This window comes from Pelobates fuscus, chromosome 1 (genome assembly GCF_036172605.1).
Source record: "Pelobates fuscus isolate aPelFus1 chromosome 1, aPelFus1.pri, whole genome shotgun sequence".
Classification (NCBI taxonomy): Eukaryota; Metazoa; Chordata; class Amphibia; order Anura; family Pelobatidae; genus Pelobates; species Pelobates fuscus.
This window is the reverse complement of record NC_086317.1, coordinates 149,488,446-149,509,265: the sequence shown is the minus strand read 5'-3', so window position 1 is coordinate 149,509,265 and position 20,820 is coordinate 149,488,446. Positions and strand designations below refer to the sequence as shown.

Below are 20,820 nucleotides of genomic sequence, written 5' to 3'. Positions count from 1 at the left end.
TCAGGAGACTCTCTTTGAGATAAGACAGCACCTACCCCGATATCCGAAGCATCAACTTCAAGTATATAGGGCAATGAGGGGACAGGATGCTGTAAAATAGGTGCAGAGGCGAACGTATTCTTAAGAAAGTCAAAAGCTTGAAGTGCCTCGGTAGACCAGACACGAGTATTGCCATCCTTTTTTGTCATACGAGTAATAGGTGCTACAATAGACGAAAAACCTTTGATAAAATGTCTATAATAATTAGAGAAACCCAGAAAACGCTGGATGGCTTTTAGACCTTGCGGCAGAGGCCATTCTATGACAGCAGCGAGCTTCCGGGGATCCATACGAAAACCCTTAGCGGAAATCAAATACCCCAAAAACTGGACTTCGGATTGGTCGAATAGACATTTTTCTAGTTTACAATAAAGACCATTAGCAAGAAGGGTCTTCAGAACTGTCGTAACATGTCTGTGATGAGTGTGTAAGTCTGTAGAATATTTTAAAATGTCATCCAAGTACACAATAACAAATGAGTGAATAAAGTCTCTTAAGACATCATTAATAAATTCTTGGAATACTGCTGAGGCATTGCAAAGCCCAAATGGCATGACGGTATACTCATAATGACCTGACCTAGTGTTGAAGGCTGTCTTCCATTCGTGGTCCTTTTTTATGCGTATCAAATTGTATGCTCCTCTAAGATCTAATTTGGTGAATACCGTAGCATGTTTGAGCCTGTCAAACAATTCTGTTATTAATGGTATAGGGTAAGCATTTTTGATGGTGATTTTATTAAGACCTCTATAATCAATGCAAGGTCTTAAATCACCTTCTTTTTTTTGATACAAAGAAGAACCCCGCTCCAGCCGGAGAAGAGGATCTCCTAATAAATCCCTTGTCTAATGATTCTTTGATGTATTCCTCCATGACACGGTTTTCTTGAACCGATAGAGGGTACACCCTGCCCTTTGGGGGTATAGTGCCAGGCAACAAGTCAATAGCACAATCGTAGGGTCTGTGAGGCAGTAATTTGTCAGCCTCTCTTTTATCAAAGACAGTCATTAGAGATAAATACTGAGAGGGTATAGTCGTAGACAAAGGAGGAATGGTAGGAACATTAATAGTATTCACAGGCGTGACTTCAATAGTACAAGACTCATGGCAGGCTTCACTCCATGATTTTATCTGCCCTGTCTCCCAGTCAAAAATGGGATTGTGGGCACGTAACCATGGATACCCTAACACTAACTGTGAAGAGGGAGAGGTGATCACCTGGAACCGAATGGTTTCATAGTGTAAAACCCCTGTGTACATGTGTAGCGGTGCAGTCTCATGAGTAACAACTGGAGATATCAATGGTCTACCATCTATGGCCTCAACGGCCAAGGGTATCTCCTTCTCCCTGATGGGAATGTTGTTTTTCTTTACAAAACCAGAGTCTATAAAATTCTCAGCTGCCCCAGAGTCAACCAGGGCGAATATATTTTCAACTATACAATTCTCTCCCATGTGTAAAGAAACAGGGAGAAGCAGTCGGTTAGGAGGCAATGTAGGAGACTTAGAAATCACACCCAAGGCCAGTCCCCTATAAGGTCTTAGGTGCGAGAGTTTTCCGGGAGCAAAGGACATTCCTTTACCATATGGTCTCTCCTACCACAATATAGGCAGAGTCCCTCCCTTCTCCTATGTAATTTTTCATTATCAGAGAGTTTGGCAACCCCTAATTGCATAGGTTCCTCTTCAGATACTTTAACACTCTCCGGTGTATTAACTCTGGGGTGAATAGGTGTAACAAAACGTCTATTCCTGTTCTTGGTATAGAGCCTGTCACGAATCCTATTATCTATATCAATGAGGTAGTCAATAAGGTCCTCTAAGGCAACAGGAAGCTCCTTAGCTGCTACCTCATCCAATATAGAGTCTGATAAGCCTTCCATTAAGGCAGTAGTTAACCCATTGTTGGTCCAATCTACCTGTGAGGCAAGGGTACGAAACTGAATAGCGAAATCAGCCACAGATCTAGAACCCTGTTTAACTCTCATTAATGCTCTTGCGGCATTCTTAGACCTTTTCATAGTGTCAAAAGTTCTGCGAAAAGCTGTAAGAAAACTGTGAAAGTCATGCACCATAGGTCCATTAGCTTCCCAAATAGGATTTGCCCACTCAAGTGCTTTGTCGGTAAGTTGGTGCATAAAGAACCCAACTTTGGATCTCTCTGTGGGAAATGAACGTGGATACATCTCAAAGTGAAACTCTATTTGGTTAATGAACCCTCTGCATGTCTTAGAATCCCCTCCATACCTAGGAGGAGGCGTTAAATGGGCCGAAGTATTAGGCAAAGTAGTTGGTTGCTGGAATGGTTCTAGCTAAGAGCGTTTGGAGAGCCTGAGCTATCTGATCCATACGGTGATCCTGCTCTACAAATCTAGCCTCATGGGACGCCATCTGTTGAGCTAAATCTGCAGGGTCCATGGCCCTATCGTAATGTAACGAGAATATACCCCTACACGCAGGATCCAGCTAAACAGAAGACAGCACAGAGGAGAGATACGTCTACCGGACCTTAGAGTGGCCGGACTCGACGTATATAGGAGAAGTACAGAGTCAGGAACGATCCGAGGTCAAGGGCACAAAGAGACAGCGTAAACGAGAACTAGCCGGGGTCTGGTACACAGGAATCAGCAAGCCGGCAAACAGAACAGACAAGGATAAAGCGAAAACGAAGTCAGAATACAAAGCCAAGGTCAAATACGGAGGAACACAACTGAACACAACAAGCGCTAAAGGGAACTGTAGCAGAAACCACGATAGGGCAAGGAACTAAGGGAAAAGGGTAAGTATAAATAGGTTCAAAACTAATGTGATTGGCTCCTGTCACTTCCACACCCCCAAAAGGTAAGTGTATGGGGTGTGTGGGATGACAGGGGCCAATGGGAGTCTTTTGGCAATTTAGGCTCCCACTGTCTCTTTAAGAGCGCGCCCGAGACTCGCGGCGCGCTCTTAGATTCAGGCGGGACATGTGACCGCATCTCGCGGTCACTGCCCGCCTTCCTGTCTGAAGCATCGGATGAGCCGCGCGCGGCTTGTGCAGCCGCAGGACCGCGCGTGGCTTGAAGAGAGGACCGCGGCCGGCCCCTGGGAAAGGTGAGTAACGCTACACCCCCCTCTTCTCATCACCCCCTCCCTCTCACAATCACCCCCCCTCTCACAATCACCCCCTGACCTCATCGCCCCGCTCCCTCTCACAATCACCCCCGTCTCCTCATCACCCCCTCCCTCTGACAATCACCCCCCTCTCACAATCACCCCCCCTCTCCTCATCACCACCCTCCCTCTCACAATCACCCCCTCCCTCTTACAATCACCCCCCTCTCCTCATCACCCCCCTCCCTCTCACAATCACCCCCTCCCTCTTACAATCACCCCCATCTCCTCATCACCCCCCTCCCTCTCACAATCACCCCCTCTCCTCATCGCCCCCCTCCCTTTCACAATCACCCCCCCTCCTCATCACCCCCCTCCCTCTGACAATCACCCCCCCTCTCACAATCACCACCCCTCTCCTCATCACCCCCTCCCTCTCACAATCACGCCCCCTCTCCTCATCACCCCCCTCCCACAATCACCCCCCTCTCACAATCACCCCCTCTCACAATCACCCCCCTCTCCTCATCACCCCCTCCCTCTCACAATCACCCCCCCTCTTCTCATCACCCCCTCCCTCTCACAATCACCCCCCTCACAATCACCCCCACTCTCCTCATCACCCCCCCCTCTCACAATCACCCCCCTCTCCTCATCGCCCCCCTCCCTTTCACAATCACCCCCCCTCCTCATCACCCCCTCCCTCTGACAATCAGCCCCCCTCTCACAATCACCACCCCTCTCCTCATCACCCCCCTCCCTCTCACAATCACGCCCCCTCTCCTCATCACCCCCCTAAAGAGAAAAGTCCCAGAAAATGCGAAAAAAAAAGGTGCTGAGTTGAGGTCAGAACTTGTAGGGTAAATATTATCCCAGTCTTGTGGCCACCTCATTATCAATTTTCAGTTGGATTCCCAATGTGTTATGCATTTTGAGGTGCCGTGCATGTTACATGTTGATTTCATCTATACAGGCAGCGGGAAGGTTTTCCACATTCTTGATTCTTATTGATGGAATGCCTTGATATTTTATTGATGTTTATGAAGAGGTTTTTTGTTTTCACATTCCTATTTTAGACAGGTCGTTGACACATTTCCATTTCCGCAGCATACCTGCACTGCGCTCTGATGGCAGGGAGGAGTGGGTGGAAGCTGCGGCTTCGCTCTCTGTGCTGCTTTCTCTGCTCGAATTGCAAAGTCCATGGACTTGATATATGATGACATCTGAGGTCTCAGGTGTGTTCACCTTCAATTTCTTTGGTTTTCTGTGGAAGCAGCAGCACAAGGCTCGTAGCAACCGTCTCATGCGGGATCCCCTCTTTTTCTTTTTTTTCTCCTCCTCTACTTTGTCGCCTTCATCAAACTCACTCAGGATTTCGATTTCGTTTTCATCCGATGTATCCTTCCCGCACTGAGGTGGTCTTTCCTGGGTGTCAGGTTCCATATCCTCCGCAACTACTTCACAGCTCTCTTCTGCTTCGCTTGACTCTTCCAGTAAAGGTCCTTCTTGAGCATGCTAGCCACGAAAGGAAAAGAAAACCATCAGAATGTATTCATTGAAGGCGTCAATTGGGCATTGCTATTCATTAACTTTGATCCATTAGGTGTGTGTGTGTGTATGTATGTGTGTATGTATATGTGTGTGTGTGTGTGTGTATATGTATGTTGTAGGTATGTGTGTGTGTGTGTGTGTATATGTGTGTATATATATATGTATATATATATATATATATCGATTTCTCTGTAAAGAGTGGAATAAAATAGAAAGCACACAGGATATAACAAGTCAACACAATGCGCTATGCTGTGCTACGTGCCACGAGGTTAGAGTGAGTATAGCAGGGTTACACAACCATCTCCCAAAATGCTCTGACAGCCATAATTCTGGCAAAGCATCAGGGGAGATGTAGTTCAGAACATCTGGACTGCCAAAGTTTGCCTCCCACTGGTGTATAGTGTATCACAGTGACACACATGGGAAGGTGATAAATCACACACACTCAGTACTACAATTATCAAACTGTAAGCAGAATAAGCAATGTGTTCTAAATAAATAAATTATCCCTAGAACCATAGCAATAAATATAGATCTAAGATCTTCCTTTCTGTAATGTAGAGAGTATTGTCATCTTTTTTTTTTTCTGTGTATAACAAAGTTCAGAGAGGTAAAGTCTCTACCTCCAGTCAATATCTAGTGCCCCAAAACCTTAAGGACTAATCTGCCATATTGCGTACATCCTTACCTGGTCTTGGATCTCGATCTGTGCTGATGGGGAACTCTCACATGCTCCCAGGGGCTCAGCCTCAGTTTGGCTAGCTATTTGCTTTGCAAGTGCGATAGAATATGTATGCTACAAATCAAAAGAAAAACAGAATCAGAATTTATTCGTTAATGTATCCCTTGGACAATGTCATGTATCAACTTTCATAGTAATATGTGTGACACTATGAATTATATTTTATACACAGAGATACAAAATAAAAACAGCACAAATAATTGCGACTGGGCCCTGGAATTCCTCCGATCAAGAAAGAAAATGGAAAAAAAAAGCAACACACAAATACACACATATTCACTTGCACACAAACCCGACACACAAACACACCTTGCTTTTCCATATAAACATTGACATATCTTTCCAGATATACCCTACATTGACATTTATGGGAACCTCACACTGATACAAACCTGAATTCACAGCACACTGATTATAAACACAACCCATTCATAAAATGTTCATTTTGCACTCAGTTTTATGAATAGGGAACAAGTCAGTGGTACCAAGTCCGAGGCCTCCGGATTTAATGCAGAATCGGTTGAAGGCACTGTGCAGAGCAGACAGGGTTAAACCCTTCATAGACGGTTTAACCCTTTATGATAGGAAGGCACATAGGACTTCCTGGCACCATAACAACTTCAATTGATGAAGTTGTTATGGTACCCAGAGTATCCCTTTAAGGTTACATACAATCATCCAATTAAACACACAGTCAGACTCATCCCATCATCTCACTCAGATGCATTGCTTAGGGGGGACTGAGATTCTTTGATTCTTGCACCCAGTTACACCCATGGAAGTACTCACAAGTTCCAGATGTCTCTCGCTGCGATCATTCTTTTTTTCCTTTTCTTTCTTCCCAGAATCTTCTTCTATCAGCTGTTCCTTCTTGTCCTCTTCATTCGATGACTCTGTCTCAATTTCTGGAGACTCGTGACACACCTCCTGTTGTATGATAGCATAAAAAATAAAGAGAGAAAATAAATCCCGAAATGTGCTGCTCTGCGTTAACACAAATTAAATTGACATTTTTCTTATAAATACTAAGAGTTTATTTAGTAAAAATAGAATATCATCCCTTTACCTGTTCTATGTCTGTGTTCACGTTATAATTAGAGTTATGAATAATGATCCCCATCCCACAAGCTGGAGAAACCATTACATCTTCAGCTGCACATTGCTGTCATAAAGGGTTAAACCGTCTATGAAGGGTTTAACCCTGTCTGCAGAGCAGACAGGGTTAAACCCTTCATAGACGGTTTAACGCTTTATGATTGGAAGGCACATAGGACTTCCTGGCACCATAACAACTTCAATTGATGAAGTTGTTATGGTACCCAGAGTATCCCTTTAAGGTTACATGTAATCATCCAATTAAAGGACCACTCTAGGCACACAGACCACTTCAGCTTAATGAAGTGGTCTGGGTGCCAGGTCCAGCTAGGGTTAACTAATTGTTTTATAAACATAGCAGTTTCAGAGAAACTGCTATGTTTATCAATTAGTTAAGCCTTCCCCTATTTCCTCTAGTGGCTGTGTCACTGACAGCCGCTAGAGGCGCTTGCGTGATTCTCACTGTGAAAATCACAGTGAGAGCACGCAAGCGTCCATAGGAAAGCATTATGAATGCTTTCCTATGTGACCGGCTGAATGCGCGCGCAGCTCTTGCCGCGCGTGCGCATTCAGCCGACGGGGAGGAACGGAGGCGGAGAGGAGGAGGAGAGCTCCCCGCCCAGCGCTGGAAAAAGGTAAGTTTTACCCCTTTTCCTCTTTCCAGAGCCGGGCGGGAGGGGGTCCCTGAGGGTGGGGGCACCCTCAGGGCACTCTAGTGCCAGGAAAACAAGTATGCTTTCCTGGCACTAGAGTGGTCCTTTAAACATACAGTCAGACTCATCCCATCATCTCACTCAGATGCATTGCTTAGGGGGGACTGAGATTCTTTGATTCTTGCACCCAGTTACACCCATGGAAGCACTCACAAGTTCCAGAAGTCTCTCGTTGTAATCCTTCTCTTTTTCCTCTTCATTCGATGACTCTGACTCGGGACACACCTCCTGTTGTATGATAGCATAGAAAATAAAGAGAGAAAATAAATCCCGAAATGTGCTGCTCTGCGTTAACACAAATTAAATTGACATTTTTCTTATAAATACTAAGAGTTTATTTAGTAAAAATCACGTCATAATTAGAGTTATGAATAATGATCCCCATCCCACGAGCTGGAGAAACCATTACATCTTCAGCTGCACATTGCTGTCATAAAGGGTTAAACCTTTATGATAGGAAGGCACATAGGACTTCCTGGCACCATAACAACTTCAATTGATGAAGTTGTTATGGTACCCAGAGTATCCCTTTAAGGTTACATACAATCATCCAATTAAACACACAGTCAGACTCATCCCATCATCTCACTCAGATGCATTGCTTAGGGGGGACTGAGATTCTTTGATTCTTGCACCCAGTTACACCCATGGAGGCACTCACAAGTTCCAGAAGTCTCCCGTTGTAATCCTTCTCTTTTTCCTCTTCATTCGATAACTCTGTCTCCATTTCTGGAGACTCGAAACACACCTATTGTTGTATGATAGCATAGAAATAAAGAGAGAAAATAAATCCCGAAATGTGCTGCTCTGCGTTAACACAAATTAAATTGACATTTTTCTTATAAATACTAAGAGTTTATTTAGTAAAAATAGAATATCATCCCTTTACCTGTTCTATGTCTGTGTTCACGTTATAATTAGAGTTATGAATAATGATCCCCATCCCACAAGCTGGAGAAACCATTACATCTTCAGCTGCACATTGCTGTCATAAAGGGTTAAACCGTCTATGAAGGGTTTAACCCTGTCTGCAGAGCAGACAGGGTTAAACCCTTCATAGACGGTTTAACGCTTTATGATAGGAAGGCACATAGGACTTCCTGGCACCATAACAACTTCAATTGATGAAGTTGTTATGGTACCCAGAGTATCCCTTTAAGGTTACATACAATCATCCAATTAAACACACAGTCAGACTCATCCCATCATCTCACTCAGATGCATTGCTTAGGGGGGACTGAGATTCTTTGATTCTTGCACTCAGTTACACCCATGGAAGCACTCACAAGTTCCAGAAGTCTCCCGTTGTAATCCTTCTCTTTTTCCTCTTCATTCGATGACTCTGTCTCCATTTCTGGAGACTCGAAACACACCTATTGTTGTATGATAGCATAGAAATAAAGAGAGAAAATAAATCCCGAAATGTGCTGCTCTGCGTTAACACAAATTAAATTGACATTTTTCTTATAAATACTAAGCGTTTATTTAGTAAAAATAGAATATCATCCCTTTACCTGTTCTATGTCTGTGTTCACGTCATAATTAGAGTTATGAATAATGATCCCCATCCCACGAGCTGGAGAAACCATTACATCTTCAGCTGCACATTGCTGTCATAAAGGGTTAAACCTTTATGATAGGAAGGCACATAGGACTTCCTGGCACCATAACAACTTCAATTGATGAAGTTGTTATGGTACCCAGAGTATCCCTTTAAGGTTACATACAATCATCCAATTAAACACACAGTCAGACTCATCCCATCATCTCACTCAGATGCATTGCTTAGGGGGGACTGAGATTCTTTGATTCTTGCACCCAGTTACACCCATGGAGGCACTCACAAGTTCCAGAAGTCTCCCGTTGTAATCCTTCTCTTTTTCCTCTTCATTCGATGACTCTGTCTCCATTTCTGGAGACTCGAAACACACCTATTGTTGTATGATAGCATAGAAATAAAGAGAGAAAATAAATCCCGAAATGTGCTGCTCTGCGTTAACACAAATTAAATTGACATTTTTCTTATAAAAACTAAGAGTTTATTTAGTAAAAATAGAATATCATCCCTTTACCTGTTCTATGTCTGTGTTCACGTTATAATTAGAGTTATGAATAATGATCCCCATCCCACAAGCTGGAGAAACCATTACATCTTCAGCTGCACATTGCTGTCATAAAGGGTTAAACCTTTATGATAGGAAGGCACATAGGACTTCCTGGCACCATAACAACTTCAATTGATGAAGTTGTTATGGTACCCAGAGTATCCCTTTAAGGTTACATACAATCATCCAATTAAACACACAGTCAGACTCATCCCATCATCTCACTCAGATGCATTGCTTAGGGGGGACTGAGATTCTTTGATTCTTGCACCCAGTTACACCCATGGAGGCACTCACAAGTTCCAGAAGTCTCCCGTTGTAATCCTTCTCTTTTTCCTCTTCATTCGATGACTCTGTCTCCATTTCTGGAGGATCAGGCCACACCTCCTGTTGTATGATAGCATAGAAATAAAGTGAGAAAATAAATCCCGAAATGTGCTGCTCTGCGTTAACACAAATTAAATTGGCATTTTTCTTATAAATACTAAGAGTTTATTTAGTAACAATAGAATATCATCCCTTTACCTGTTCTCTGTCTGTGTTCACGTTATAATTAGAGTTATGAATAATGATCCCCATCCCACAAGCTGGAGAAACCATTACATCTTCAGCTGCACATTGCTGTCATAAAGGGTTAAACCTTTATGATAGGAAGGCACATAGGACTTCCTGGCACCATAACAACTTCAATTGATGAAGTTGTTATGGTACCCAGAGTATCCCTTTAAGGTTACATACAATCATCCAATTAAACACACAGTCAGACTCATCCCATCATCTCACTCAGATGCATTGCTTAGGGGGGACTGAGATTCTTTGATTCTTGCACCCAGTTACACCCATGGAGGCACTCACAAGTTCCAGAAGTCTCTCGTTGTAATCCTTCTCTTTTTCCTCTTCATTCGATGACTCTGACTCGGGACACACCTCCTGTTGTATGATAGCATAGAAAATAAAGAGAGAAAATAAATCCCGAAATGTGCTGCTCTGCGTTAACACAAATTAAATTGACATTTTTCTTATAAATACTAAGAGTTTATTTAGTAAAAATAGAATATCATCCCTTTACCTGTTCTATGTCTGTGTTCACGTTATAATTAGAGTTATGAATAATGATCCCCATCCCACAAGCTGGAGAAACCATTACATCATCAGCTGCACATTGCTGTCTACTGGACACCCCTAACAGTTCCCCTCCGTTTTTTAATGGGATCATAATGAGGACTATCACTATACTCACCTGTTCTTTGTTTATCTCCATGGCCTGGAAGCAATGATTTACGCTGGGAAAAGAGAGACAAAGACAGTGAGATTAAATTATATAAAAAGGAAGAATGTCACTGAAAACAAGGAAGTGATAAACATTGTGAAGAAATTAACGAGTAAAAAGTTATGGAAAAATGAAAACAAATGATAAGTAATAGACAAAAAAGTAATACAATAATTGAATAAACAGGGAACTATATGAGCAAGAAAACACAAAGGACGACTCGTTGAATACAACATTCCTTCCCAGACCTGAAGTAAACATAATTTTAGCTGCTGTTAAAGTTAAAAAATACTCTTACAATATTTGTAATAGGAAAACTCCAGGCACCCTAACCGATCAGTGCACTGCAGTGGTTATGGTGCTTGGATTGCCCTGACACCCTTCAATGTAAGTGATCAAACCTTTTTCGGACAGTTTGACTTCACTGCTCCCTGCCTCCACTACACCCTTCACAGAGCAGGAAGCTCTCTTTCTCTGAGCTAAGCGTTCACCTCTCATGGCTGCAGAGTAGGTGGTGAGCTGTTTGACTTCTTGTAACAGAGGGGGCGCCAGAACAGTATGCCTAAAGGGTTCCGTTATATTATGAACCATCACAAGAGGCAGCAAAAAGCTAGAGTGCTGGAGGTTACTCATACAATTTATATAATTCTACATATTCTAGTAGATATATTAAGCTTCCTATATTATTTCTGAATATGATTGATCCTCCTACTCCCACATTGATACCAATTTTCCCAACATTTCCAAGCAACCTTCCCAGTGCACAAGGAAGATCACGTACTATGAACTCCGTGCAAAGTGCTGGAGATGTGCCATGGTTATGAAGGGATGGCTGAGAAGGCCTATCGGAGTTATTCTCTTGTCTGGGTCCATAGTAAGCATTTCCTTCAGCAGATCAATAAACTGCCATACGTCTCCCATCTCCACCAGCGTGTCACTGCTCACCAACTTTAATGGTAAAAGTACCTGAAGAGAAAGAAACAGTCAATAAGAAGATTATTTGTTTTAGTGAGGTAAGTATTCATGAAAAAATATACAAAGCAATAATTTTTTTTAGTGGCATAGGGCCAACATTATTCAGTAACTTCAGTAGGTGATTTGGCTGCTTTTCAGTATTCCCTACCAACCTCACAACTTGGTTTGATAGGATCTGGACTAAATAGCCACAATGTTACTGATGACACTAGTAGGGGTTCTAGGCAGATCGTCAGATTCTTGTAACAAGATCGGTAACTGAAGATAAGGCAGGGGTGCGAAAATCAAGAAATAGGTTCCTGTTTTATACTTTAATAATATATATATTTTTTAAAATGCTGCATGTAAAAAAACACATATTACAAATGGAAAATGTAACACATACGTTACAACAAAATGAAGAAAAGTGTTTATGTAGAGGGGCAAAATGTTTAAGGTCTTGCCGTACGAACAATGCACATACAATTTCTTTGCCCCCAAGCTGTTGCTCCTCACATCCAAAGTTCAGCACAAAGAGATTGCTCCACCACCTCTTCTGTGCTTGACCAACTAGACAATTTTTAAAGGGACACTATAGTCACCAGAACAACACCAGAATATTGTATTTGTTTTGGTGAGTTGAATCATTCCCTTCAGGCTTTTTGTTGTAAACATTGTCTTTTCAGAGAAAATGCAGTGTTTACATTACAGCCTAGTGATAACTTCGCTGGCCACTCCTCAGATGGCTGCCAGAGGTGCTTCCTGGTTGAGTTCTGCAAAGTAAGCATCACAACATTCAGTCTCTCCTCCCTCTGCATACAGACACTGAACTTTTCTCATAGAGATGCATTGATTCAATTCATCTCTATTAGGAGATGCTGATTGGCCAGGTCTGTGTTTTACTTGTGCTGGCTCTGCCCCCGATCTGCAAAGACAAACAGGGGCAAAACCAGCAGCTTCAGACTTGAATACAAGTAAGATTGTACTATATTTAGGGAGGCAAGAGGGGCCCAGGGGGGCTGGGTGGTGGTTGTAACACTATAGGGTAAGGAATAAATGTTTGCGTTCCTGACCCTATCGTTTTCCTTTAAGTATTTTTTTTTTCTGCTGAGCCAAAGAGGTGAGAGAAAGATGCCATAAGATTTTGGATTAATGTGAGTGCCCCAGGAATACAGTACCTTCCTCATATCATCAAGAGAGCTGAAGACATATCTCCTTGTTTCCACTGGACTAATACCAGTCTCATATTCGTAGTGGTTTTCACTCTAGAGAAGAGGAAAAACAAGATTGTCCATTAGGTTCTGGAATGAGAACATCACTCAGTGTAACATTCTACAGTGTGTCAGTTAGTTTCCTGCTAATGTTAGAATGGAACCGATAAACACGTCTTACCATTACCTGACCCAGCAGCTTTCCCTGAGTCTAAACAGTTTAGTTTTTTTATTTGCCGTGTGGTTGTGAAATTTTATTTATGAAATGGCTGCAAAGCTGACTGAGAAAGGGGGAACTAGGTAAAACACTTTAAGGAGGAACTATTATTGACATTTTATCACATCGGAACTTCCAAATAGCTGAATGTTAGTGTGTAAAACATAATCTGACTTAATAAAATAAATTAAATACAAATCCCGAAATGTTGCTTTAACCAGTTCATGGCAGGTCATTTACTGGGACTGTCATGATATCATAGGATTTGCTAAACCCCACATCCTGAAGGAGTTACATATCATTTTATTTTATATAAACATGGCTATGGTTGATATATAAGGACGCACCTTTAAACTCCATAATAAAACCTCACATTCGCTGTCGTTTCTAAAGTAATCCTCGGTCTTTGCTCCCAAATTGAGCATGTTATCAGGGGGCAAACCCTGGGTCTCAGTGATGTAGCGGATCTGCAGGGAGGAAACAAGAGGTCACAACTTTTCATGCCAGTACCGTCAGCTTCTAGTAAAACTGTAAACGTACCCGTAATCAATCATTACCCACAATCACCTGCTTCAAATCTGTCTGATTTACTGCATTTCCACAACTTATCAACAACTAACATTTTCTGTGGTTATAACTTGAAAAATTAAGTAAATGAATGGAAACTAGCATTGTGAAATAATATATAAATTACTTAACGTTACAAACAGTGATTCTAAGTATATAAACTAATCTGTTTGTCTCCACATTCTAATGCCGGACACATTTTTATTAAAAGGCTTAGAATTCTATTTGCGACAGGGATACCCATTCTTCATTTTGTTTAAAAACTAGTTAAAATACAAATATTATCAAATTTAAAAGTTGGAGTGCAATTACTTCTTATAATAGAATGTTTGTATTTAATAAATACATTAATTATACAGCTATATGTTTCTATAGAAAGTTACCTAAACTACCAAATAAACATTGGTGTGAGTATGCTAACGTGCATGCTTTAAAAATGTGTTTCATATATGAATATCTGATGTGAAATAAGAGCCCTGTTTCTCCTGAATAAAATGATTTATAATAAGTTGAGGTGCCCTTCATATGAAAAAAGTAAATTATGGTTGAACAGACATAGAGTTAAATTCCACGGTTTTGTTTTGATCAGAATGTGTACAATTGCCTCCATCCGTAAGGCATTCATTTACTAAACACTGGATTGAGGTGAGTTAATAACCGTATCCCAAACTTTAGGGTAAAAGGTATGACAGCAGTTGAGTTGAAGAGCTCTTCAAAATTTGCACTTTTGCCTAAATTTGTCAAATTTCTATCTTTGATTCACTACAATTCTTTCTCACTCAGTTTAAACAAAATTGACCATTTTAACTTTGCACTTTGACTCCAGTCTGTATAAGCAAATAAAACAGCTATGTGATACCTTTCTATGTGAACCGATTCTGGATTCCTGACTGAGACCTTAATATATAATTAGACATAGATATCTATTAAATTTGAACTCACCTGATCATACTCAGATGATCCAGGATACAATGGATATCCTGTAAAAAGCTCTGCCATGATACACCCCACAGACCACATGTCGATAGCCTCCGAGAACGGTAATGCTAATATTATTTCTGGGGACCTGAATTTTATTAAAAGGAGAGAAGTCAGAAGGTTAGATGAATAATTTACCCGTTAGTGCTTAAATCACTTAAATTAGATGTAAATCACTGAAATAGTTACTATTTCTATTAATTTAATCTTTAATCTGTTTCATCTGGCTGCCTGAGAGTTATCAGTGGAAGTGTTTTCCCCCGACTCCTAAAACTCTCAGCACAAGTACATATCAGCTAACAGAGCGCTCAGCAAAACCCAACTCCCATTTCCCCTAGCTTAGAGAGACCATGGACAGTCTGCAATCATTTCCAATTACTTTAATGGTGATCAGTTTTTATAAAATGAGAATAATACACTGCGTGCAGAATTATTAGGCAAATGAGTATTTTGACCACATCATCCTCTTTATGCATGTTGTCTTACTCCAAGCTGTATAGGCTCGAAAGCCTACTACCAATTAAGCATATTAGGTGATGAGCATCTCTGTAATGAGAAGGGGTGTGGTCTAATGACATCAACACCCTATATCAGGTGTGCATAATTATTAGGCAACCTCCTTTCCTTTGGCAAAATGGGTCAAAAGAAGGACTTGACAGGCTCAGAAAAGTTAAAAATAGTGAGATATCTTGCAGAGGGATGCAGCACTCTTAAAATTGCAAAGCTTCTGAAGCGTGATCATCGAACAATCAAGCGTTTCATTCAAAATAGTCAACAGGGTCGCAAGAAGCGTGTGGAGAAACCAAGGCGCAAAATAACTGCCCATGAACTGAGAAAAGTCAAGCGTGCAGCTGCCAAGATGCCACTTGCCACCAGTTTGGCCATATTTCAGAGCTGCAACATCACTGGAGTGCCCAAAAGCACAAGGTGTGCAATACTCAGAGACATGGCCAAGGTAAGAAAGGCTGAAAGACGACCACCACTGAACAAGACACACAAGCTGAAACGTCAAGACTGGGCCAAGAAATATCTCAAGACTGATTTTTCTAAGTTTTTATGGACTGATGAAATGAGAGTGAGTCTTGATGGGCCAGATGGATGGATTGGTAAAGGGCAGAGAGCTCCAGTCCGACTCAGACGCCAGCAAGGTGGAGGTGGAGTACTGGTTTGGGCTGGTATCATCAAGATGAGCTTGTGGGGCCTTTTCGGGTTGAGGATGGAGTCAAGCTCAACTCCCAGTTTCTGGAAGACACCTTCTTCAAGCAGTGGTACAGGAAGAAGTCTGCATCCTTCAAGAAAAACATGATTTTCATGCAGGACAATGCTCCATCACACGCGTCCAAGTACTCCACAGCGTGGCTGGCAAGAAAGGGTATAAAAGAAGAAAATCTAATGACATGGCCTCCTTGTTCACCTGATCTGAACCCCATTGAGAACCTGTGGTCCATCATCAAATGTGAGATTTACAAGGAGGGAAAACAGTACACCTCTCTGAACAGTGTCTGGGAGGCTGTGGTTGCTGCTGCACGCAATGTTGATGGTGAACAGATCAAAACACTGACAGAATCCATGGATGGCAGGCTTTTGAGTGTCCTTGCAAAGAAAGGTGGCTATATTGGTCACTGATTTGTTTTTGTTATGTTTTTGAATGTCAGAAATGTATATTTGTGAATGTTAAGATGTTATATTGGTTTCACTGGTAAAAATAAATAATTGAAATGGGTATATATTTGTTTTTTGTTAAGTTGCCTAATAATTATGCACAGTAATAGTCACCTGCAACACAGATATCCCCCTAAAATAGCTATAACTAAAAACAAACTAAAAACTACTTCCAAAAATATTCAGCTTTGATATTAATGAGTTTTTTGGGTTCATCGAGAACATGGTTGTTGTTCAATAATAAAATTAATCCTCAAAAATACAACTTGCCTAATAATTCTGCACTCCCTGTAGAGGAATACTGCCTAAATGGTGCTTTGGAATGTAATTGATATTCTATCATATTCCGCAGATTTACACAGCTTCTCAAAGCCCTTCATATCACTCTGTGCACATATGAGAATTTCGGCAGAGATCCCATGAAGCTATATTTTGTAATCTTTTCTACCAAGAATATACCAGTGACATGTCTTCTGACAGCTTGATATGCAAAGCTTTGAAGGAGAAAAATGGGGGAATATTTTGACTACTTCCCTTCTCCCTCGGAGAGCTTTGTAACAAGCAGCCATGTCACTTGGGCAAATTCTGATAAATCAATGTCCACCTAAGAGTCCTGTGTGCATGTGTAGAGCTAGCTGACTGCTACACTCCATCAGATGCCATAAATATCACTAATATCTCCTAATATTCAATAAAAAAAGTTCAATAGAAAAATAATAATTACAAGCAAAAAAAGGCGCTATGTGGCTATAGAAAAAGTACAATAGAAAAATAATAATTACAAGCAAAAAAGGCGCTATGTGGCTATAGAAAAAGTACAATAGAAAAATAAAAATTACAAGCAAAAAAGGCGCTATGTGGCGCATATTTATTGCATGCTACCCTATGTTTTTTTTTTCTTGTGTTTGCTTTGTATATCACCCCGAAGGGTAATCAGCGCCATTGCTGCGTCCTACAGCTATTATCTGTAAGTGTGTATCTCCTCCTTTGGATTTATATTTTCACAAGTTTGATATTGCACATGCACTTTAAAATATTGGTATACTATATATAATGGAATATTAGGTTTTACACATATTAAGTGTTTTAAAAGGTACAGCGCACTTTATTCTTTTTGGATAATAAAAAAAAGTTAACAAAATAATTAACCAGACCTAGTTAACATTATTCTTTATACTCATTTCATAAATGCAAAGGATATCTATACTTTATTTGAAATGTGAATTATGACTAATAAATGTCTCTTACCTATAGTATCTTGTTTGTATGTAACTTGGAACTCGAACCTTGGATGTATGGATGGCACAACCAAAGTCTATGACCTTGATCTTGAATGGGTACTTGGACGTGTTTACCAACATGATATTCTCTGGCTTCAAGTCGGTATGAATTATCTGTAGACTCTTTAGTTTATCCAGTGCATTGCCCACCTGCTGCACAATAGGGCGTATGTGTCTCACAGGAAGCGGCCTATTGTTGCGTTTCTTAATAAAGTCGTATAGGCTGATATCTAACATCTCGAACACAAGGCAGATGTTATCGTTGTGTTGGAAATACTCATAGTGCTTAACAACGTTAAATTTGTCTGGGTTTTCCTTGTTCAGCTGGGAGAGGATTTCCACCTCAGCCTTAGCATATTTAACAACACGTGGGTGGTCCTTCAAGATTTTGATTGCCACATTTTCGTTGGTTGCTCTTATAACACCCTTCACAACGTTTCCAAAGGAGCCGCTGCCCAACAATTCCTGCACTATGTAATCGTTAGTGCTAGAGCACAGGATGTCACCCTGCTCCAATTTACTGACAGGAGAAAAAAAGGAAATAGTTTAAATTTAACACATTGCTAAAATTCAGTCACAACATGAAACCATCGAAATCAGGATTATTTGACTATTTAACGAGAATAACATGTACTTAGCGCTTAGTGTCTACATTTGTACATCTGATATTTGTGAAGTTTAATTTGTTTTGTCTGTTAACTTCAATAAACTCTCGGTCCCTTAAGTTGTCTGTCAGAAAAATTCCCTGATATTTACATTTTATAGTGGACCTGTCACCTTCTTACCATTCAGCGTCGTTGAAAATGTTTATTACATTTTCCAGTTGTTTTTAAAAAATATGGGATCAAAGACATAGACTGTTTAACCTCATCTGTGTTAAAAATTAGTCACCTAAAAAATTAACTACAATCTATTTCTAGCTTTACCATACAACTTCCACCAGACTGATATAACTGATTGGAGAGGAGTCTTTCAGTTAATAAAATTAGTTTTAACATAATAAACAAAGCTCTAATCGTGTCCTCCGATGTGGTCATTGAAAAGAAACCAACCTTACAAATTATCGCCTGTTAATCTATAGAATTGGATGCACACCTGCAGAGTCATTTACTTGTTTCTTTAAATTAACCGTGTCTAGTTAAAAGGGGATCTAAGTTCTAACATTAATAATATGTAAAATTAAATATTTTTCTATAAACGTACAGCAAATCATTTAGTTGCTTCCCAGGTTTACATAATTCAGAGTTTTCCTCCATTTCATATGGAGGACATTTATTTTCAAATCTGGTTAATACTGTAATAACGTTTAACCCCTTAAGGACACATGCCATGTGTGACATGTCATGATTCCCTTTTATTCCAGAAGTTTGGTCCTTAAGGGGTTAAAGGAACACTATAGTCACCTGAATTACTTTAGCTAAATAAAGCAGTTTTAGTGTATAGATCATTCCCCTGCAATTTCACTGCTCAATTCACTGTCATTTAGGAGTTAAATCACTTTGTTTCTGTTTATGCAGCCCTAGCCACACCTCCCCTGGCTATGATTGACAGAGCCTGCATAAAAAAAAAAAACTGGTTTCACTTTCAAACAGATGTAATTTACCTTAAATAATTGTATCTCAATCTCTAAATTGAACTTTAATCACATACAGGAGGCACTTGCAGGGTCTAGCAAGCTATTAACATAGCGGGGGATAAGAAAATCTTAATTATACAGAACTTGCAATAAAGAAAGCCTAAATAGGGCTCTCTTTACAGGAAGTGTTTATGGAAGGCTTTGCAAGTCACATGCAGGGAGGTGTGACTAGGGTTCATAAACAAAGGGATTTAGCTCCTAAATGGCAGAGGATTGAGCAGTGAGGCTGCAGGGGCATGTTCTATACACCAAAACTGCTTCATTAAGCTAAAGTTGTTCAGGTGACTATAGTGTCCCTTTAATCACTGACTATTCAGCACTTCATATACCAGATAATAAACCCAGATACATGATATTTTGTATCATAATCACACTTTGTATCAGGTTGTTTGGTCTGTAGCTGTAGGTAGAGTGCAATGTACAATTATGGTCAGCTAGCTGCAAGCATCCAGCGGTTCTGATGACCAATGATACTTTTATAATTAAATATATTTTATATAACATAGTGCATGGAGACACATTGTATACGTATTGAATCATTCCGTGCTCCTGCTTCGATTGTTGGAAATAGTCGTGTATTTTTGAATAAATGGCTAATTACTATCATAATCAATTTTCCAACATAAATTCCCCCCGCCCCCTCATCCCCACCCTACACTTTGTAAATTATTTTAATCATTTTTCTAAAATAGGCAAACATTCTAGACTTTACAGAATAGACCTTGTACACTGTTTGTTTTAAACATTGGATAATTGTTAAACTAATTTTTTTATTCCTAATCTTAAAAATAATTTAAGAGACTAGGAATAACATCATTATTATAGTTCTGGTAGTATCCAGTATGGTTGAGGTTATAATGTCCAGGGTCATAAGTTAAATATTTAACATTGAAATGATAAACAAAGTATCACCCAAAAATCCTAACCTGTTAAATTGTATTTATATATATATATATATGGACGGCCATAGAAGTAGTTACCTAGGGATTTACCTTCTAACTTAATGATTATGTCATTACTAATATAGAAAACAAACTATTTTAAATAAACCTACAGCAAGTCATCCTCGTACTCCTCAGATTCAGATGTATCTAGGTTTGTCTCCATTTTATGAACTGGATATCTTCCAAATTGATCCAATATATGACTGGAGTAACTGTTAATCGCTGTCTACTCGACTCTGGACTAACAGATAATGAATCCCAGATACATCATCATTTTACATCATATCCCCACTTGGTCTGATTGTTACCACTGTTGCTAGGCAACGGCAGCTGTGAGCTAGAGGACAATGGCCATGCATGGTCAGGTTACTGAAAGCATCCAGATGTTCTGATGAGCCAGTAGTACCTGGATATAGTCGTATTTTATATAATAAAGTGCACAGAGATATGTTTGTACGTACACTGAAACATTAATTGCAGCTTCTCTGTATTGGACTGCAGTAATATTTATTACTTTTTATTTTACAAAAGTGTGTAATGGCAAATATAGAGAAAAAAAAAGAAAAAAAAAAGATCCAAAACTAGCAAAAAACTTTTAAATCAAACCTATATTCTGATTGGCTGCTATTCTGAAAGTTAAAAAGAGCCCGTTAGTGTGCAGGTTAACCAATAATTAAGGAATCTACGACAGTGGTTCCCAAACTTTGGTTCCCAAACTTTTTAGACGCCCTTAATATTTCAATATTTTTCTTTCAAAATTTCT

The 20,820-nt window shown here is 40.2% G+C and overlaps 1 protein-coding gene across 1 annotated transcript; it reads right to left on the bottom strand.

Annotated features, from left to right (window-relative positions):
• Positions 1-4,112: 4,112 nt before the first annotated feature.
• LOC134600027 (uncharacterized) lies at positions 4,113-20,239 on the bottom strand. The gene is made up of 21 exons (XM_063444995.1): positions 20,168-20,239; positions 17,446-17,997; positions 14,500-14,623; positions 13,338-13,457; positions 12,741-12,827; positions 11,390-11,574; positions 10,579-10,621; positions 10,194-10,268; positions 9,864-9,959; positions 9,636-9,725; positions 9,306-9,401; positions 9,078-9,164; positions 8,748-8,843; positions 8,520-8,606; positions 8,123-8,218; positions 7,895-7,981; positions 7,387-7,461; positions 6,492-6,587; positions 6,215-6,352; positions 5,372-5,479; positions 4,113-4,644 (listed from the first exon to the last, which is right to left on the bottom strand). Exons 1-21 carry the CDS (start codon positions 20,218-20,220, stop codon positions 4,189-4,191), a joined length of 2,847 nt encoding a protein of 948 aa, XP_063301065.1. The 5' UTR covers positions 20,221-20,239; the 3' UTR covers positions 4,113-4,188.
• Positions 20,240-20,820: the final 581 nt, after the last annotated feature.